Genomic DNA, 22,535 nt, shown 5'->3' with positions numbered 1-22,535 from the left:
ACAAGTTTTTAATATTTTTTGTCCGGGGGGGGGCAAGTGCCCCCCTTGCCCCTCCCAATGGGCGCCCATGTGTACTTATAGTTTATGTTGAAATATAGTAGGTAGCGAGGTAGCCATAAATGTACAAACATAAACCTCTAATCTATATCAATAATTTAGTGGTACTCTAAAATTTTAATTACCTAGATTTGAATATCATACTTTGTGATATGAACTTCAAATAATTGCTTGATTACAACGTTCAATAATATTGGGTGTTAGTAAATAAATGATTGTCAAATCAAATGGGAAACGTATTTAAAGTATCAAAATGAGTTTTGATTTTTCGCCAAATGATGGCAGTATCTATTTGGTACTTGTACAATATAATAAAGAAATGTATGTTCTCAGATCGTATTTAAAAAGTAAATAATTATAATACTTAAGCCTTAATAGTTAATGGTCTTTACTAATTGTATAGTTTTATAATTCGGATGCCTGGGCTTTTTTGTCCCAATATTTCTTCCCCGTTTAAATATCTTTGGATAACACAACAAATACAAAATACAGGTAGAACACAATATATACCTAATTACGAGTGATTGAGTGAAGGCTTCAATTATAAATTTAAAAATGTGAAAATCGAACATTCTTTGAAATGTTGAATCTAAAGATCAAATTTATCAACTATTATTATTATTACTTTTTTTAATCCAAACAGGTATTACAAATTCGCTAGACCAAACCAAAAAAAAATGCATCGGGATGTTTTGATCATATAATTCACTTGGTTAATTATCCCGGTGTGGGATTATGACATAATGTGACATAACTTTAAATCGGATTTACTTAGCGAAGATCTACGTATAGTTGATTGAACATTAAAAATTAAAAGACCTAAGTTATGTTAGTTAAGGAATAAAAAAGATTTTAAAATCTATGTGTTGGTTTTTGAAAATTATAATTGTTACATGTTTTTATACTTAGGTATATTTGTAGATTTTGTTTATTTAAACATTACTATATTTACTTTTATTATTATTTTAATAAGTACTACTTTTTATTTAATCAATAAGACAACAAGTCAATAATTAATATCGGATTATTTGGATACATATTCAATTTAAACTAAACACAAAATAAAATAATTTCATATTTATATACATTTTAATAAAAATAAAGACGGAAATGGGGAAACATGGAGAATGTATACCAAAACGAATAAACTACTAATTTTATTGTCCTACATTAAAAAATTATAAATAATAATAATGTGTATTGATACATTTTTTTATATTGTTTTTAATATCAATGCCCAATGGTCACGTGTAAACCACGTAGTAAGTAGTAAGTACAACATAGCCTAGGTATGTTCATTGTTCATTTTTTCATAATACGGTGACACGGTTCCAGAACCGCGGTACATGAGAAATGAGAATGTTTAAACATTTTGAAAACAATTTTGCAACTACGTGTCCCTTGGGTTGGCAACGACTACAGTGCCGGTAACACTGGAATACTGTAGTTAATTAATCTCGAACCCATTGCCAGAAAATGATTTTTTTGACTAAAAAAGACTCAAAAACCATCGACTGGGCAAAAAAATTATATTTTTAAAAATGAAAAATAGTTTACGAAACAAAAACGTAAAGTTTTTGGTTTTAAATGTTATTAGAAAAGCAAAATAGATTTATTTGTGTCGGTATCGGTGGGCCGGCGGCCATGTTTCTCGTTTGACCACCACCCCAGTCCGGTGCGCTTCGTTCGAATCGCTCTCTTTCTGTGTCTGCTCTGCTATCGTCGTGTGTGCCGCTCGTCGATTCAACATTTTTCTACCGCCCGTATCGGCTTCATAGTCTTAGAGGATTTTCATCCGTTCGAATCTGAAATTTTGATTGCAAGTCAACTACAAACTGTAAGTAAAACTATTTGATTTCGTTATTCCGTTATATTTTTACCTTTTTAACCCGGCAACTATGTAACCGCGATCCGCCGGCCGGCTGGAATGCCGACTGAAACAGCCTGTTTTGTCCTCGTTCCGTTGCGTTCTTTTCCTGTAACTAAAAGCTCTTTGATCTTCTTAAAGTACATACTTGTTTCATCCCTTAACAAAACCACTGCCCTCAATTATTTCGGATAAGTTTTGAGGTATTAATTTTAATCGTTTAAGGATTGCATGAACACTCTTCCGGCTGCTAACATCGATTCTTCACACGGCTATTCGTAAATAGTGTTGTGGTGTATAAGTTAATTTTAATTTTTAAGTGAGTGCGCTTACTATCCTCTTTTAAAAAACCCTCGATTTCGTTAAAAGGCCTATCGTTATTTCAACGATCCTGTCAATATCCTATTCATTTTTTTTGTATATGTGGCAATGTATCGGACCGGTTTCAAGTTCATCTTAAGCGGTTTTAAACTACCGTTGTTGATTACGCGTCTACCGTTACAAATTTGTCCATTGAAATATAGAAACAAAAGCCCCGTTAATAATTTTTTTGTTTCCGTTAATGTCTTAAATTCTGACAAAATTGGATTTAAGTGCGGCTGCTGGCCACCGGCCATCGGTTGGTAGCATTGTCATTATGACACATGTCTAGAGATGAATTGGTTAGAACACGATGCATTTTCGTTGATCCGTTTGATAGTGCGTCATTGTTCGGTTCATTAACCTTGTTGCATTATTTGCATTTCCGTTTTGCCACAAATTTCAAAAATTATTAAGATACCTTGACTTGTATTCTAACCTATCTTAGTACGTCATGTGTGTACACGTGGAAATTTTATTTATCTCATTTTAATATAGATAAGAACTTTTTCCGACTTAGCATTTTTTTTATTATTAATTAGTATTTTTGTTATTTGCAATTTTTTTAGTAGGGTAATCGTTACTAATCTAATTTCATCAATTTAATCTTACTTCATTCAAAATTTATCAATATTGAGGTATTGTCCTGTTTTTTTAGGTTCCACTTATTTTTTTCTACTTTTGTTCAAGTTACATTATTTTTTAGTTTGTATATTTTGGTTTTTTTGCATCATTAAAATTATTTTTATAGAATCATGGGTAAAGAAAAGGTACATATTAACATTGTTGTCATTGGACACGTCGATTCCGGTAAATCAACAACAACCGGTCACTTGATCTACAAATGTGGTGGTATCGACAAACGTACAATTGAAAAATTCGAAAAGGAAGCCCAAGAAGTAAGTTTTTGATAACAAAATATTCTAAATTGAACAAATGTTAATTTTTAAATTCATGATTTTAGATGGGAAAAGGTTCCTTCAAATACGCATGGGTATTGGACAAATTGAAGGCTGAACGTGAACGTGGTATCACAATTGATATTGCTTTATGGAAATTCGAAACTGCCAAATACTACGTCACCATCATTGACGCACCTGGTCACAGAGATTTCATCAAGAACATGATCACTGGTACTTCCCAGGCTGATTGTGCTGTGCTTATTGTTGCTGCTGGTACTGGTGAATTCGAAGCTGGTATTTCCAAGAATGGACAAACCCGTGAGCACGCTCTATTGGCTTTCACCTTGGGAGTAAAACAATTGATCGTTGGTGTGAACAAGATGGACTCTACTGAACCACCATACAGCGAAGTAAGTTTTTAAATTAGATTGTTATGATTTAAACTAAATAACTAATTTTTGATTTGTTTTTTATAGGCCCGTTTCGAAGAAATCAAGAAAGAAGTAAGCAGTTACATCAAGAAGATTGGTTACAACCCAGCCGCTGTTGCTTTCGTTCCCATCTCTGGATGGAACGGAGACAACATGTTGGAAGTTTCCGACAAAATGACATGGTTCAAAGGATGGAATGTTGAACGTAAAGAAGGAAAGGCTGACGGTAAATGTCTGATTGAAGCTTTAGACGCTATCCTACCCCCCAGTCGCCCAACTGACAAGGCTCTCCGTCTCCCACTCCAGGTATATATTAATATCTTTATGTTATAAATATCTTTTTATTTATACAGCTTTTAACTTCTTTTTATTTATAGGACGTCTACAAAATTGGAGGTATTGGAACAGTCCCAGTAGGTCGTGTTGAAACTGGTCTTTTGAAGCCTGGTATGGTTGTCGTTTTCGCACCTGCTAACATCACCACTGAAGTTAAGTCCGTGGAGATGCACCACGAAGCTTTAGTAGAAGCTGTTCCCGGAGACAATGTTGGTTTCAACGTAAAGAACGTTTCAGTCAAAGAATTGAGACGTGGTTTCGTTGCTGGAGACACAAAGAACAACCCACCCAAGGGAGCTGCTGATTTCACAGCACAGGTAATTAATTTACATCTATAGTCAGGTAATTTATTGCAAATTATAATGTACGTCAATATTTTCAGGTTATTGTATTGAACCACCCTGGTCAAATTTCCAATGGATATACTCCAGTGTTGGATTGCCACACAGCCCATATTGCTTGCAAATTCGCAGAAATCAAAGAGAAGTGTGACCGTCGTACTGGTAAAACTACTGAAGCTAACCCCAAGGCCATCAAATCAGGAGATGCCGCCATCATCAATTTGGTACCATCTAAGCCTTTGTGTGTTGAGGCTTTCTCAGAGTTCCCTCCCTTGGGACGTTTTGCTGTGCGTGACATGAGGCAAACTGTTGCCGTTGGTGTCATCAAGGTAAATTTTGACTCATCATTTTGTCTTTGGGTTTATTATATGTTTCTTAATATATTTATTTTCACTTTCAGAGTGTAAACTTCAAAGATCCATCTGCCGGCAAAGTAACAAAGGCCGCTGAAAAAGCCCAAAAGAAGAAATGAATAGGCGTAGCAGTAGCGCACACACGTTCTTCAGTTAGGTCAAACGAAAGTTGGCATAGGTGTCAGATACCATCCCAACTTCTAATACTATCCAAATGGCTGTTGCAACCTTGTTTTCATCGTAAAGAATTCCGCAGGAAAAAATCGTGTTGTGCTACTCAATATCATAATAACTTTGTTTTTTATTTTTTATTTTCAAGAATATTTAAATTTTGTTTTGGTTATGTTTAACTGAGTGATAGGGATGACATAATTTTAAAAGTATTTTTTTCTAGTTAATGTATTTATGATGCATTATAATTTAAAAAATATTTTTTATGAACTTAGTTTATATCATTCTATGAAGTTATAATTTGTATCTTTTACATTTATTTTTTTTACATGATTTAATTACTGCATCTGTGACTACAATCCATTTGGCCCAACTGAAAGCATTAGCCGCCGTCTATACCTTGTGTTTTCATTTGTTTAATAACATCAACAAATAAAGCACTTAATAACTATTTTCTTTCCATTTATTGATTGTTTTTATTTATTAATTTTCATGATTCCCTCTTAATTCCTTTGTATTTATTTCATGATCGTTGTAATACAATTTAAGTCAAGTTTAATTGTAACAATTATTTATCAATATTTACATTGTAATGGGTTCAGGTGTTACTAAATAATCCTCAGGTAACAAGCATGATATAATAAACTTATATATCATGGTCTTAAGTGTATGTTGCTCATGAAAGTATTTTTGTTAGAAGTGTAAAGTGTATGCAAGTCTAAGTGCTCAATCAATGCATGTTTCTGCTATTATTTTATTTGTAGTAATCCATTTTATTATTACGGACTAAATAATAGATAAAATTAATTCTGTGTGAATATATATTTTTTAAATATTTTATGGTACTACAAATTGTTTTATTATTAAGCGGATAAAGTTGATCATTCATTATTCAATTAAGTTGTCATTCGTTATGGCAATTGTATATAAATATAAATCATGACACGCATTTCAATAATTGGCCTTCAAAATGGTGTCATTTCATGGTGATGATATTTTTGTTATACTAAATAAAAATAGGGATTCAGATTTCATTTTATATTTTTCTAACTTGAATATGATTCTTTTTTTCAAACCATTGCAACAATAACCATACATAAATTTCAAAAGTATCTATTGTATTTTCTAAACTACTAATAAAAATAAATCCCATTATAATCATTTTATATTTTTTAAGGTACTGAATTCTGAATCATTGGCTTATTTTTGAATATAATATAAAGTTCATCCTTTTTTTTTTTTTTAATAAAATGGAGAAGATATTTGAGTATTTTTTTATTGAATGAATTTCCCAACTAATTAATTAGCTTTTATTTAAATAGAATGTGAATTTATCTGAGTTAGATACAAAGCAAAGGTCTCATCTTCACTATTTCAATAACAAGTCATGTTTTTAAGTGAATTAAAATATTAAAATATTTGCTATCCAGTTATTACAATTATATCCTGAACTACTATCAATCATTAAAATTCAATCCATTTTGAGAATTTTTTTTCACATGAAGAATTTGCATTGGAATCAGATCTCTAAAGAAATTTTCAGGGCAGCGGACAGCTTGCATTATTTGGGCGGTCAGCAATTGTGCCACATTTTATAAAATGAAATATTAAATTAAAATGATAAAATATTTGTTTACCTTAAAGGTTTTAACTACTCATAGATTGGACCTTAATGTTTAATACAAAAATATACGAATATATGACGCTTATTAACTAATTATTTTTTCTAATACATAAAAATAACAATAACCTTTTAAGTGTTCCTACACTTCTAATATTGTAATATAAACTTCCAATTGTACTCCTAATAAAACATTTAAAAGTTATGAATACTTGGATCCCTATGACATAAAAATTATTGTTTGAATAAGAAATATATGACTCGACAAGTGTTTGTAGAATGCAGTTAGTAGTTGAGTTGAGTTGTAGATTCAGAACGTCAAGTTCATAATATATAATATGCAGAATGAAAATAACAAAATAAAATCATGAAGTGTTAATTAATTGTTCTGTGGCTCTTACAATTTTTATGTCAGCATATGTATTTTTATTCCTTCTTAAAGTCCTTGTTCAATATTGACAGTAAGTATAGTTGAATTAAATCAAAAACCATAATCAGTGCAATAAAGGATAATTCATTTTAATCTTCTTATAGGAATATATATAAAATAAATGTAGATATATGAATTATAAGTCATGCTTTTAATATCTTTTTATTTGTATTAAAGTAGACTATACATAATAAAGGAACATAATGTGAATTATCTTTATAAGCACGAATAAAAAATAATTAATAAAAATGTTTTACACACTATTCAAAAGTGCCGTCAACATAAATAGTCTAACGAGCATGAACAATTTTTATAGTGGAAAAAATAATTATGTGGTCAATTTTTATAATCTTTTTGTTGATAAAAATTTTCTTTTATTTTGTTGGTAATTAAATCAATTGTTTCTAAATAGTCATGTATCATGTGCTTTATTAATATTTTTGGGTAGTATATAAGTAGTTAAAATTTGTCAGAGCTCAATATATGTACATATTTTATATCATAATTGCATAAGGAGGACTGGGGTAGTGAGACATTTTTTGTTTGTTTTCCTTTAAATATTATAATTATTCATCTTTATAATTTTGTGTATATGTGCATTATTTATTTTAAGTATTAATAAGTCAAGACCCTTGGACACCTTCCCCCCCAGAAAACCACCACTGCATTTAGACGGCTGTGGTGTTCCGAGGATAAATTAAAGTATTAAAGTAAATAAAATCCAGTGTTTTGTTAATAGTTATAAATTCTTCACACATAATTACAATAATGAGAGTTATGTATGTACAGCCTCCAAGTTAGGACTTGACCACATATTTTAATTCTTTACTGCATACCTAACTCAAGACACAGATGATTAGTACAAGAGTACTAGACATATTCTAACAATGATAAAATATTCGGCTTTGCAGAAACACTTTATTATACAAATATAATTTAACATGATCAACCTATTATCACTGAATACCTTAATAATTTATTTGTTATCATCATTAAAAATATTTACTAAAATGATAAGTTAACACTAAGAGGAAATAAAATTCAATAAAGCAGTTTGTGGTAAAAAACTTGTATTTATTAGATTATAACAAAGAAAGGATAAATTACCAGTTTCTCAATAAGGAATACTTTTTATTTAATATAGGAATGTGCATAATATTAATATAATAATTAATCGACTTCTTCAATAGTTGGGCCAGCGCCTGCACCAGCAGCTCCAGCACCACCATCACCACCAGGGAAACCACCTGGCATACCACCAGGGAAACCTCCTGGCATACCTCCAGGCATGCCACCGGCACCAGCACCAGCGCCAGCATACAATTTAGTGATAATTGGGTTGCAAATGGCTTCCAATTCTTTTTGCTTGTGTTCATATTCTTCCTTGTCAGCTAGTTGGTTAGCATCCAACCATTTGATAGTATCATTGACTTTATCAAGAATTACAGTTTTATCGGTATCTGGGATCTTGTCCTTGATTTTTTCATCTTCCATTGTGCTCTTCATGTTGAAACAATAAGATTCCAAACCGTTCTTGGCAGCAATTACATTCTTTTGTTGTTCATCTTCATTCTTGTATTTTTCGGCGTCATTAACCATGCGCTCGATATCTTCCTTGCTCAAACGTCCCTTGTCGTTGGTGATGGTGATCTTGTTTTCTTTGTTGGTAGACTTTTCAATAGCACTGACGTTCAAAATACCATTAGCATCGATGTCGAAGGTGACTTCGATCTGGGGGACTCCACGTGGTGCGGGGGGAATAGCAGTCAATTCGAATTTTCCCAACAAGTTGTTGTCTTTGGTCATGGCACGTTCTCCTTCATAAACTTGGATCAAGACTCCAGGTTGGTTGTCAGAGTAGGTGGTGAAAGTCTGGGTCTGTTTGGTCGGGATGGTTGTGTTACGCTTGATGAGAGCGGTCATCACACCACCAGCAGTTTCAATACCCAAAGACAGAGGAGTGACATCGAGCAACAACAAGTCTTGGACTTCTTCAGATTTGTCTCCGTGCAAGATGGCAGCTTGTACTGCGGCACCATAGGCAACAGCTTCATCGGGATTGATGGATTTGTTCAATTCCTTGCCGTTGAAGAAGTCTTGTAACAATTTCTGTACTTTGGGGATACGGGTAGAACCTCCAACCAATACAATGTCATTGATGGCAGACTTGTCCATCTTAGCGTCACGTAGAGATTTTTCTACGGGTTCCATGGTACTACGGAAAAGATCGGCGTTCAATTCTTCAAAACGAGCACGAGTGATGGATGTGTAGAAGTCGACACCTTCAAACAACGAATCAATTTCAATGCTTGCTTGGGTGGAAGAGGAAAGAGTACGCTTTGCACGTTCGCAGGCAGTCCTCAAACGTCTCAAGGCTCTTTTGTTGGTGGTCACGTCCTTCTTGTACTTGCGTTTGAACTCTTGTACAAAGTGGTTGACCATTCTGTTGTCAAAATCTTCACCTCCCAAGTGAGTGTCTCCAGCAGTGGACTTGACTTCGAATATTCCATCTTCGATGGTCAAGATGGAAACATCAAAAGTACCACCACCCAAATCGAAGATCAGAACGTTGCGTTCTCCAGATGTCTTCTTGTCAAGACCGTATGCAATGGCAGCGGCTGTAGGTTCATTGATGATACGCATTACGTTCAAACCAGCAATGGTACCAGAATCTTTGGTAGCTTGACGTTGGGAATCGTTGAAATATGCAGGTACAGTGATAACTGCGTTTGATACAGTTTTTCCCAAGTAGGCTTCAGCGGTTTCCTTCATCTTGGTCAAAACCATGGATGATACCTAAAACAACATTTAAAAAAATTATTATTAAAAATTAACACATGACTTTAAGTAAAATAAGAACATTACCTCTTCTGGGGAGAAGACTTTGTTTTCTCCTTTGTAGGAAATTCTGATTTTGGGTTTGCCACCATCGCTGATTACCTCAAATGGCCAATGTTTCATGTCAGCTTGTACAGTAGCATCTTCAAAACGTCTACCAATCAATCGCTTGGCATCTATAATATTAAAATATTAGTACAATAAAATAACCAATGAAGATATTAGTATCTTAATATTTACCAAAGATTGTGTTGTTGGGGTTCATGGCGACCTGGTTTTTGGCAGCATCACCAATGAGACGTTCGGTATCAGTGAAACCGACATAACTAGGTGTAGTACGGTTTCCTTGGTCATTAGCAATGATTTCTACTTTACCGTGTTGGAAAACACCCACACAAGAGTAGGTTGTACCCAAATCAATACCAACAGCAGGAGTTTTGGCAGCCATTTTAAATTTGATATAGTGGTTTTTTTTATATCAATATAGGAATAAAAAGTTGATTAGACTTGTCCTGAAAAAAAAATGATTGGTTATTAGTTAACAGTAGGCAGTTTTTATGTCATTTAATAGTTTTCTAAAATCAATTAAATAAGGATTCAACAAGTTTTTATAATGTACCTTAAAATTCAAAAAAATGAATACTAGTATGAAATTAAAAATAAGTTTTTGTGTAATTTTAAGATTAAACCAATGAGATTTTAATTTGTTATTACCTAAACATCCTAAACAATTTATTATTTATTTGTTTATAATTGAGTATTTATACCATTATTAGTGAACAGCAAAGGACAAGTATTTAATGACTATTGAAAATAGGTAGTCTAAGATAAACGTGTCCAATATAAATAATTACACCATAATTTTATAAATAATTAATATTTACAATATAAGTGTTGGACAAGTGACAGAACTTTTTGATATTGTATTAATATTTCCACTCAAGTGGAAGGTAAAACACTCTACACATCACTTATGTCGATATTTTCTGCGAGTCGCAGCTAAGAAAATATTGATAGTACGACGTACTAAAAACTAACAATAAATGTTATTTAATTTATTCAAGTGGGTGTAATTTTTTAATCTATTAGTTTTGGTATTGTGTCAAAATAATAATAATAAACAAAAATTGGAAACTAATTTAAATTTAAATTTCATTTAATAGTGTTACTTGAAATATTACAAATTAGTAGATAAAAAAAAAAAAATTAATTAATTAATTTGTTTAAAGCAATTTTAATGCCTATTAATATTAAATATTGACATCAAACAACTAAAGTTAGAACTATAAAAGCACCTACCATAATTAATTAATAACTAGTTATTATTTTTATGACTCATATTATATTATATAATTTTGTGTACAAAAATGTTATAATCTCTAAATGATCAAAACAGTCATGACTCGTGTCACTGGTTTATTATTAAGAATAATTAATAATCCATTACTAAATTACCTAGATTATTTGTCTGGGGTAGAATATATTAAAAAAATCATTATAATGTTTATAATAGACAATTAAGAACATAAAATGTTTTGTTTCCTCTCCGATTTATGTGAAACATAAACAAAACGCGGAATCATTTCTTTAATGTTCTTTGATTAATCTTTAAGTACAATCATTAATCACCAATTACAAAAACGATTAAGAATAATATTTTTAGGAGTATGACATATTGATTCATCTAAATATTGTCTCAAAATAATTTTAACATCATTTTTTAAATTTTCATTTTGAAAGTTAAATACAAAATCAAATAACAATAAAATATGAAATTGATATTGATTGTACTATCCTCTTAGGCGTTTTTAATAGATTGTATTATATTTACTCTTTTACTAAATTTCTAATTGTATGAAAGTGAATACCTATGTAAATATAAATAAGTGATATTTACTTGGGTTTTTTTATAATATTAAAATAGATACGTATAGGATACCAATTGTTAATTAGCTGGACAGGTAATACAATTTAACAATAATCAATATAGATGCGATTAGGGTTAGTGACCTAGCATAGCTATAAAAACTTAAAAGTAAAACAATTTATAAAAAGAAGAAATTCATCAGAACCGTCATATCAATAAAAACTACAGTTGTGGTGGAGCAGCCATTAATATCCATCACTACAAGAAAACGGTATTAACGATCCTGGTACTGGTAAAAACACGCGCATTTAGTTTAGGTAGATAGCGAAGGAAAAAAAGACATGGAAAGTCGAAATCATTCGGTGATCGACGTGGGTTTTGAACAGAGTCAATAAATTGATGAGATATTTCGCTAATTCGCTAGATTTAAGCAATCGTTTGTATAAATAAAAAACTTACCAGACAGCTGAGGAACTGACAACAAGAAACAAACTAGGCGAGCGACGACAGAAAAATGAGTGGGCTCGGCTCAAGTAAGCGTTGTACAATGACTAGACCGTTTCCGCTTCAGAGTTCACAGTGGTAGCGGCGCGTACGACGAAAACACGGATTATTCGATAACCTAAATAACGCTCACCCCTGGATCGTCATTCCGATTGGTGGATTTTAAATTGGCGGGTGGGTTCCCCTTCCAGAATCGTAATTTCGAGAACTTTCTAGAAGACGTATATTATTATTGTATTATAGACAGTCACTGTTATTGTTATTATTATTATTATTGTTTTCGTTCATGGAGTAAAAACGAATAACGATCAGCGTGGCGTTCACATAGGAAACAAAATACAAAATCATGTCGTCAACCGTCAATATTGAATATTGTTGGCCGAACAACGTCATAATTAACATTAATTAATTACAATATTAAATATTTAACAATTATTAATGTCAATTATATCACAGGCTGAACAGACTTACAGTAATTGCAATGCTCACTTATTGTTTTCTCAATACCTACTCATTGCTCGTCTTTGTAATTAGCATCAGTTTTATTTTATACATAAAAAGAATATTTAAGACCGAATATATATCATGACAAAATAGATATTTTTGTCATGTAATACATCATAAATTATAATATAATATTTCTGTAATTCTGTGGCCTCAGCCACAATCAAGAATTTTGTTCCAAAGTTAATTATGGCAAGTTAAATTATAATAATTCATAATGGTATTCTTCAAGAATCATGTTTTTTAATAAATACTAATCAACGTGATTTATTTAATAGGTTTTTTTTTGGAAAACATATATTGCATATTTTTGAATGAAATTACTTCTTAAAAAAACTATAAACTGTAATTCTTTTAAGGATTAGTAAACAATAGATTTATAGGTACTGCAGGCCAGACACTCACTACAGAGTATAAACACACATTATCTTACGAATCGTGACAGTATTTTTGAATACAACGTCAACTAAAAAAGTCAAAATCAAAGAATTGTAGTTGGTAAAATACTAAAATAAGTAACAATATCGAAGGAACTTGACATATAAAAAAATAGTATTATTAAGAGAAAAATATTTGTCAGTTGTATACTAAATGATAGTAAAGCCGTAATTTAACAATTTTGTAAAAATAATTATTACATATTATATTGGTTTAAAATTGTTCATAATTTTTTGTTTTTACATAACATTTCAATAAAAGTATGTAGTGTACTAGTATTAATCTTTACTGGTATAGTACGCTGAAGTAGTGAATTATAACGAGGACAAGGGGGATACATCCCCCTAAAGCTTTTTCTGTTAAAATTTTAATAAAAAGATAGGTATCTATATCGATAAGTATTGATTATTTTACTAGTATGTATTTTAAATCAATGTTATACTAGGTATTAGGTACCTAATGAACTAATGACAATTCAAATGTAATTTACCTATTCTTAAAAACAGAATTTAAAAAATAAATTTAAAAATAGCATAACATGTCTTAAATTAAAACTTTTAATATAATTGTAAATTTATGTTGCACTTAGATCTTAAAGTCGTCAACCTGACTGGTGGTGCATCGAAATATCGTATCATATATTTGTGTACTCTACACTCGTATTTCCCATTTCTAAAAAAAGATACCTAGGTACTAATTACCTAGATTTTATATATATACCTATATATGTAACTGTTTTCGCTACTCGCTAACATAGGTACACGTACAAATGTAATGACTTTATTGTAATACAAAATAGAAATTTATCTACTACCTATATCCTCTTTTCAATGGAAGTACTTTTGATATTTAATTTTCACCAAAAAAAAATAACTCCGTTCAACAACAGATTAACTAACAACTATTTTACATTAACTAAGGGTTAGTGTGTTAACAAAGTTTAATAAGGTCTTAATGGTGATATATGTATTACAATTAATAGCGTGAAACAACATAAATTTAAAATGTATTTAATTTTATATCATATTATTAGATGGTTGAAAAGCCTGCAGGGTGGAACAAACATTTTAGATTTTGCTTCACAAAACAAGTCCGAGTTCGGCACCACTGAAACTATAGTTATAGCGATTAATATAAAATAACATTTCCAGTCTAGATCAAATGGCATAACTTTGTTTTTAACAAAGGTTATTTAATGAAGAATTAACTGCAGTTATAAATTGATTATTCTACTCTTTCTATAAATTATTCCATCTTTACTTAATTTGAATTTTTACATGTATTGAGGGCAATTTATTTAACAGACTTGTATAATAATCTCTGCTTAATTGCTCTGAATTAAATTAGGTAATTACAATTTCTAATTTTTTTTTTTTTACAAAATTAGAAATTATTAAATTTCTTTTATAATCATTTTTCATTTATTAATAATACTTGAGTACTTGACAATAAATAACAATTTGTGATATTGAATATAATATATTTATTATAAGAAATTTAAAATTCAATAAACAAAAATAATAATAGTATAAGTTTTCTACATACTACTAAACACATGATACAAATAAATTATAACAATAAACAAATAACCTAATTTTTTTCACATTATCCTAGTATTTTAAAAATGTATTATTTCATTGAATTAATTAATTTTATCAATTTCAGTATTTAAAATATCACATGAAAATGATTTACAAAAATGTTGTAAAAAATAAGGTAACACATTGTTAACAGTAATATTCTTTTCAAAAATTGTACAGAAAGAAGTAACTACTTTACCATGAAGGCCACACGGCACAATATGTTTAAAACAAGATAAGTCATTATTAAAATTCAAAGCAAAGCCATGTGTAATAACACATCAGCTACATCTCACACCTACAGCACAGATTTTATGATTAACTATCCAAACTCCTGCATTAAAAGATGTAGTAATTGCATTAAGCCCATGAGTCTCATTAAAAAGATTTTTAATGATTGTTTCTAAATTTGCAAAATTGCAATGTACCACTGAATACTAGAATTAAATTTTTTTAAATTTAAAATTGGATAAGCAATAAGTTGTCCAGGACTATGAAAAGTGATAAGACCACCTCGGTTGGTACATTTGAATTCTGCACCTAGTTTAATTAAATTGTCCTCTAAAATTGAATTGTAATATTTATGTCTGATGCCTACCGTATAAACAGGTTCATGTTTTACAATAAGAAGATAACCACATTTATTAATGGTTTTTGATTTTTAAGATTCTGATAAATGGTTTTGTACTTAATTCAAGAGATGAGTCGTAACTCATTCGCCCTAATATTAAAAGTTTAATTGATCTGGAGTTCATCTTCAATTTTTCTTAGATGTTCATACAATATTAGGGATATCTAAAATAATAAAGAATATTAATGAAACAACTGATAATTTTCAAATTGTATAAATATAATTGTTATATTCATATTTGATTACACTTACAAATGCATCAGTTGCTGCATACATACGTTGATTTTGATCTAAATTTGTATTATCCCAATTGCTCATCGAAGATTTTTGTCTTTATTAACATCTTTTTTCAACTATTCAATATAAATATTTATGTATGATTATTTGTTTTAGATAATGTCTTTTTTTACAAACTTACTAATCGTTGAACCAAATTGGCCATACTCCATATAATAGATGAATCAAAACACAAAACTTTGTTTGTATAAGTACCTAAATCGATAATATGATTTACAGCGCCACTAACATCAATGTTAAAATCTCTTCCAAGCTTTAAAAAATCACTATGAACAAAAATATAAAATATAAAATGAAATTATTTATTTATTTTATAAAATACAGGGAAAAGTTACTTTGTAATATATACACCAGACCATCTTACTCTTGGATGATTTATAAGGTACACAAATATTGATGGAAGTTTAATGATATGATATACCTATGTTAAACAAATTAAAATAACTAACATTATATGGTTGAAAGTAGCAAGTGAAAAATGATAATTCTAAGACACATACATGGAATAAATAACAAGTGGAATGGTCAATGCAAATTTGTATAAGAGCAGTTTTTTTTGGTTTTCCATCATAAGTTACTGGCCATTCCATATCAAAGCCATATACAGTTTCATGTAACTTGCTAGACTCAATCTTCTTCCTAAATATATAAAAAGATAAAATGTTGTAACTTGAAAAACAATTTTCTATAAATGAAGGTTCTAACATTTCACTGGGTTATCCAGAGTCGAACAAATTAACTTAAAGGTAATATGTTACTAATATTTTTTTTAAGTAAAAATTAAATATACAGTATAATGAGTTGTGAAACACACTTAACTTACAAAATTTCCTCTGCGTACGAAGCCAACATACTTGGATATACACACTGTTTAATTTGTCCTTTAAACTGCATGAACTCCTTAGTTTTATTTATAACCTGACATTAATAAACAAAATAAAATGTTTTAAATACAAAGTGAACTTAATTTAGCCAAATATATATTTTAATGTAAGTATAGATAAAGATAAATAACTGAAATCTATACTCTACAATCAGTCTACATATCATTTAGAATAAATTGGTAACAAGACAAAAATAGAAGTAATTTAACGTTTAATATAGTTTTCTTACTGGTTTTTCTGTCATCTGTAGTGAAAGGTCCAGCACTTCGTTTGCCATAGTTCAACTTTCAATAACTGAAATAAATGATAAGTGCTGATTATTATACTTACATATACTTATATACTTTATTTGTCTATAACCATAATAGCCTACAATAATATTATTATTTTAGTATGCATTATACATTTTTAAGCTTATAAAAATATATTATTTTGAATTATAACAGGGACAAGGGGAATACATCCCCCTAAAGCTTTTTCTTTTAACATTTTAATAAAAAGATATGTATCTATCGTTAGGTTATAATACATACTAGTATTTAAAATCAATGATATGGGTACCTACCTAATCAACTAATGACAATTCAAAATTATAATGTATTTTTAAGAACAGAATTTTTTTAAAGAAATAGCATTAAATGTTTTAAAATAACTATAATTAATTGTATGTTTTTCATTTTTTTTAAGCAGAATAAAAAGTAAAATAATTGTATACCTAATTGCAAATTTATGTAGCACTGAAATCTTAAAGCCGTCGACTTAGCCAGTGGGGCATCGAAATATCGAATCATAAATTTGAGTACACGACACTCGTTTTCCCATCTCTAAAATAAAGTACCTACCTATTCGATGGTAACTGTTATCGCTACTCACTAACAAACACGTACAAAATATGTAATGAGTAAAAACAACTAAATTGTAATACAGAATATACAGATGTACCGACAATATCCTCTTTGAAATGGAAGTAGATATTTTTAATATTTAATTTTCACCAAACAAATAAACTTGATTCAACAACAGATTAATTAACTAATTAATTAATTAACAGGTTAATGGGTTAACAAAATTTAATAAGGTATTAATAGTGATAAATATTTTATAATTGATAGCATGAAACATCATAAATTGTATTTATTTTTAAACCATATTAGATGGTTGAAAAGTCTGGATGGAACAAAAATTTTAGATTTCGCCTTACAAAATAAGTCAGAGTTCGGCACCACTGAAACCAGCGATTTATATAAAATAACATTTCCAGTCTAGGTCAAGTGGGTTAACTTTGTTGCCTGTTTATAGAAACATTAAAATTAACACTGATCCTGAAAATGTATTATAAATATTTTACTTATTATTTTATTAGGTATCAATATAGGCAGTGGCGTATTTTCAATAATTTCTTTGGGGGGAATTTTAAAAATCCTTTCTGGGAACACAAATTGCAATTAAGATAAACCAATAATACTCCACACCAAAATAACCCAACTGTCTCAGATAGTTATGTAGACAGTCCATCTATATCGTTGAATTATTAAAAAACCCGTTATAAAATATTTATTTATTTAGCATTAAGTAATTTTTTTTTTGTTCAGGGGGGTTTGAACCCGAGACTCCCCCCACGTAAATACTCCACTATATACAGATGAGTACTAGTGTTAGAATAGAATAGGTATATTTTTATATTATTTTTGCCCTCAAAAGATCTAAAATTTAAAATACTTGTTACTTACTAAACTATATTCACTTCTATAATTATTCATCAATTCATCATATTTATGATTTACATTATTTATTATTATTAATAATATAAATAAAAAAAAAAAATATTAAAGCTGCAGAGCATTACAATTAATCATAATATATAATTACTAATTATTAAATATTTATTATTTCTATTAATATTGCCTATATAAAACCCCTTAAATCTTACACACAAAAAAAAGAAACAAATACAATTAGATAGCAATATAAAATAATGAGTTGAGTGGTCTAATCTAATTTTAAAACCCAAAACATTATTAATAATAGTATGTTCATTAATGAATAATCATTCATTTTTTTTTATTCAGAGGTCACATTAGGATGGCTGATAAAGTATAAAATAGGTAGTTAAATGCATTACAAAAACAATGAGAAGAAGTTTATGGTGTTCATTTAAGTAAATAAATCTATAATAATAAGAAAAGAAAAAGAAAATTATATAGTAAGTATAAGCCAGAAACTTCAGCAGTTTATACCAAATGTGATTTATAAAACTATATAATATTATTAGGTAGGTATCAATATGAAGTTCATTAGGAATGATTATTCTGAGGTCGCCTAGATAGCTGGTCTAAGTTTACAAACAGATATAAAAAAAACCAATACTTGTTTAATAAAAGAAAATATAATTGGCAGAGGAACACAGGTTCCCGTAATCAAATATAATTTTAAAAGCAAAAAATTCAAATAATGTAGGTTGGAGACTAGTCTAATTTGCATTCTCAAATACAAAAATAAAATGTTAACTTAAAATAGTTCATTAATAAATGATTATTTGAGGTCATTAGGGATGGTTAATAAAAAAATAGTAGGTACTAAACATTATTCTACAAACAATTTTATATTATTTTTACTTAAAGGCTTACTGAAATACATAATTTAAAAAATTGTATTCAATGAAGAATTAATTGCAGTTGTAAAATGTAAATTGACTATCCAGTATTCTACTCTTTCAGTAAATTATTCCATCTTTTCTTAATTTGGTTATCCCATATTGTATTGAGGGCAATTTATTAAACAGGCTTAACTAATAATCAAATTTCTTTAATAATCATTTTTCATTTATTGATAATACTTGAGTACTTGACAATAAATAACAAATTGTAATATTGAATAAAATATATTTATTATAAGAAATTTAAAATTCAATAAACAAAAATAATAATAGTATTAGTTTTCTACATAACATTAAACACATGATGCAAATAAATTATAACAATAAACAAATAATCTATTTTTTTTTAATTAGTAGTAGTTTAAATAGTATTCTAAAAATGTATTATTTCATTGAATTAATTAATTTTATCAATTTCAGTATTTAAAATATCACATGAAAATGATTTACAAAAATGTTGTAAAAAATAAGGTAACACATCGTTAACAGTAATATTCTTTTCAAAAATTGTACTGAGAGAAGTAACTCCCTTACCATGTAGGCCACAAGGCACAATATGTTTAAACCAAGATAAGTCAGTATTACAATTCAAAGCAAGACCATGTGTAGTAACATATCGGCTACATCTCACACCTATTGCACAGATTTTATGATTATCTATCCAAACTCCCGTATCAGATGTAGTAGTTGCATTAAGCCCATAAGTCTCATTACAAAGGTTTTTAATAGTTGTTTCTAAATTTGCAACGTACCACCGAATACTAGGATTAAATTTTTTTAAATTTAAAATTGGATAAGCAATCAGTTGTCCAGGACCATGAAAAGTGATAAGACCACCTCGGTTGGTACGTTTGAATTCTGCACCTAGTTTGATTAAATTATCCTCTAAAATTGAATTATAGTCTTTTTGTCTAATGCCTACTGTATAAACAGGTTTATGTTCTACAATAAGAAGATAACCACATTTATTAATGGTTTTTGTTTTTAAAGATTCTGATAAACGGTTTTGTAATTCAAGACATGAGTCATAACTCATTTGCCCTAATTTTAAAAGTTTAATTGATCTGGAGTTCATCTTCTTTATCAAATTTTTTTAGACGTTCATACAATATTAAGGATATCTAAAATAATAAAGAATATCAATGAAACATTTTAATTGTTTAAATAAAATTGTTATATTCATATTTGACTACACTTACAAATGCATCAGTTGCTGCATACATACATTGATTTTGATCTAAAGTTGTATTGTCCCAACTACTTATACGAATATTTCCGTCTTTATTAACATCTTTTTTCAACTATTCAATATAAATATTTATGTATGATTATTTGTTTTAGATAATGTCTTTTTTTACAAACTTACTAATTGTTGAACCAAATTGGCCATACTCCATATAGTAGATGAATCAAAATCCAAAACTTTGTTTGTATAAGTACCTAAATCGATAATATTACTTAAAGCGCCACTAACATCAACGGTGAAATCTCTTCCAAGCTTTAAAAAATCACTATGAACAAAAATATAAAATATAAAATGTAAATAATTTATTTATTTAATAAAATACAGGGAAAAATTACTTTTTAATACATACACCAGACCATCTAACTCTTGGATGATTAATTAAGTAAACAAATATTGATGGAAGTTTAATGATATGATATACCTATGTTACACAAATTAAAATAACTAACATTATAAGGTAGAAAGTAGCAAGTGAAAAATGATAATTCTAAGGCACATACATGAAATAAATAACATGTGGAATGGTCAATGCAAATTTGTATAAGAGCAGTTTTATTTGATTTTCGGTTATAAGTTACTGGCCATTCCATATCAAAACCATATACAACTTTATGTATCTTACTAGACTCAATCTTGTTCCTAAATATTAAAAAGATAAAATGTTGTAACTTGAAAAAACAATATTCTATAAATGAAGGTTCTAACATTTCACTGGGTTATCCAGAGTCGAACAAATTAACTTAAAGGTAATATGTTACTAATATTTTTTTTAAGTAAAAATTAAATATACAGTATAATGAGTTGTGAAACACACTTAACTTACAAAATTTCCTCTGCATATGAAGCCAACATATTTGGATATATGCACTGTTTAATTTGTCCTTTAAACTGTATAAACTCTTTTGTTTTATTTATAACCTGACATTAGTAAACAAAATAAAATGTTTTAAATACAAAGTGAACTTAATTTAGCCAAATATATATTTTAAGGTATAGATAAAGATTAATAACTGAAGTCTATTCTCTACATATTATTTAGAATAAATTGGGAACAAGACAAAAATAGAAGTAATTTAACATTTAATATGTTTAATATTTAATATTTACTGGTTTTTCTGTCATCCATAATGGAAGGTCCTGCAATTCGTTTGCCATAGTTCAACTTTTAATAATCTAAATAAACGATAAGTACCGATTATTACTTATATACTTTATTTGTCCATAATCATAATAGACTTTAATAATATTATTATTTTAGTATGCATTATACATTTTTAAGCTTATAAAAATACAATCAAAGAAATATGTTATTTATTACAGATTTATATATTTATTTATTTATCACACAGTTTGTATTGAAGTATTAAATGATGGTCAAAGGAAATTAATATTATACATTTAAATATTGCTATAATTATTGTGACAAAATTGAGTTTATTTAATTTCCACTTACAAGTATAAAATTATTGTGAACAGATAATTAAAGTAAAAAAATAAGAAGTAGTACCATTTGATTAATTATAAATATAATACTATTAATCAATGGTAGTAAAGTACAAATATGGTAATAAGTACTAGATATTAGTACAATGATTAATAAAATGATGTACCTAGATGATTACAATTAAAAATAGTAGAGTTTTTCAATTGTTGGGTGGTTCAAATATGTGATGAGTTCTACAACCGAACATAATTAATTATATTTTAATAGCTGACTTTTGTGCGCAGTTTTGAACTGATATACAAATATTTATGTAATATAATATATTATAGTTTTTATATTTTAACAATTTGTGAAAAAAAAACCATAAAATTATTCAAATTCTAGGCCAAATAATATGAGGACGCCGAGTGTCAGACACTCGGTGAAAAAAATAAACGTAAAATAGTTATAAAGTGTCTTCAGAAACTTGGTACATAAAAAAGCCCTATTTCTTTTATATTATACAAACATTTTTAAACAACCTACAATTTTACGTCGAGACTTGACTTACCTACGCTGTTGGCCTGTTACCGGCCCCTCCAAAATGTGTCTGATACTTTATAATTAGAGCAAAGAATTGAGATCATATCACAGATTTTGTGATCAAAGAATCAGACTTCGTACTCTCAAAGACCCTTTTGTATTTTTATCTAATATCTATATCTACGTTTGTAATGTGAATAACGTGCCGGCTGGCTTGGTGGAAAGGGTTATCAACAATGGTTATCATTATTTTCC

The 22,535-nt window shown here is 28.9% G+C and overlaps 5 protein-coding genes across 6 annotated transcripts; 1 reads left to right on the top strand and 4 right to left on the bottom strand.

Annotated features, from left to right (window-relative positions):
* Positions 1–1,727: 1,727 nt before the first annotated feature.
* LOC114122129 (elongation factor 1-alpha) lies at positions 1,728–5,284 on the top strand. The gene is made up of 7 exons (XM_050204362.1): positions 1,728–1,894; positions 3,036–3,183; positions 3,249–3,596; positions 3,663–3,923; positions 3,995–4,270; positions 4,336–4,623; positions 4,695–5,284. Exons 2-7 carry the CDS (start codon positions 3,040–3,042, stop codon positions 4,764–4,766), a joined length of 1,389 nt encoding a protein of 462 aa, XP_050060319.1. The 5' UTR covers positions 1,728–1,894; positions 3,036–3,039; the 3' UTR covers positions 4,767–5,284.
* Positions 5,285–7,922: 2,638 nt separating this feature from the next.
* On the bottom strand, positions 7,923–12,197 carry LOC114122083 (heat shock 70 kDa protein cognate 4-like). The gene is made up of 4 exons (XM_050204356.1): positions 12,034–12,197; positions 9,948–10,219; positions 9,735–9,883; positions 7,923–9,665 (listed from the first exon to the last, which is right to left on the bottom strand). The coding sequence occupies exons 2-4, from the start codon at positions 10,153–10,155 to the stop codon at positions 8,040–8,042; spliced, it is 1,983 nt and encodes a 660-aa protein (XP_050060313.1). The 5' UTR covers positions 10,156–10,219; positions 12,034–12,197; the 3' UTR covers positions 7,923–8,039.
* A 2,289-nt stretch (positions 12,198–14,486) lies between these two features.
* Positions 14,487–18,437, bottom strand: LOC126551315 (3'-5' exonuclease-like). The gene is given in 9 exon segments (XM_050204360.1): positions 14,487–15,395; positions 15,484–15,548; positions 15,551–15,584; positions 15,650–15,794; positions 15,864–15,949; positions 16,029–16,167; positions 16,352–16,446; positions 16,642–16,706; positions 17,128–18,437. Coding segments are annotated over 8 exon segments (672 nt in total). The 5' UTR covers positions 16,690–16,706; positions 17,128–18,437; the 3' UTR covers positions 14,487–15,335.
* A 558-nt stretch (positions 18,438–18,995) lies between these two features.
* Positions 18,996–20,104, bottom strand: LOC126551084 (putative lipoyltransferase 2, mitochondrial). Its single transcript, XM_050203848.1, has 2 exons — positions 19,603–20,104; positions 18,996–19,000 (listed from the first exon to the last, which is right to left on the bottom strand). Exons 1-2 carry the CDS (start codon positions 20,102–20,104, stop codon positions 18,996–18,998), a joined length of 507 nt encoding a protein of 168 aa, XP_050059805.1.
* LOC114122084 (3'-5' exonuclease) lies at positions 19,978–22,453 on the bottom strand. Of its 2 annotated transcripts, none has more exons than XM_027984639.2 (8): positions 22,309–22,453; positions 21,422–21,487; positions 21,138–21,232; positions 20,815–20,953; positions 20,650–20,735; positions 20,435–20,579; positions 20,268–20,369; positions 19,978–20,189 (listed from the first exon to the last, which is right to left on the bottom strand). In XM_027984639.2, exons 2-8 carry the CDS (start codon positions 21,467–21,469, stop codon positions 20,124–20,126), a joined length of 681 nt encoding a protein of 226 aa, XP_027840440.1. In that variant the 5' UTR covers positions 21,470–21,487; positions 22,309–22,453; the 3' UTR covers positions 19,978–20,123. The 2 variants fall into 2 exon arrangements, with proteins under 2 accessions (XP_027840440.1, XP_027840442.1); XM_027984641.2 differs by lacking the exon at positions 22,309–22,453 and adding an exon at positions 21,925–22,256.
* Positions 22,454–22,535: the final 82 nt, after the last annotated feature.

Source organism: Aphis gossypii, chromosome 3 (assembly GCF_020184175.1).
Source record: "Aphis gossypii isolate Hap1 chromosome 3, ASM2018417v2, whole genome shotgun sequence".
Lineage (NCBI taxonomy): Eukaryota > Metazoa > Arthropoda > Insecta > Hemiptera > Aphididae > Aphis > Aphis gossypii.
The sequence above is the reverse complement of the archived record's forward strand: the minus strand, read 5'-3'. Positions and strand labels throughout refer to the sequence as shown.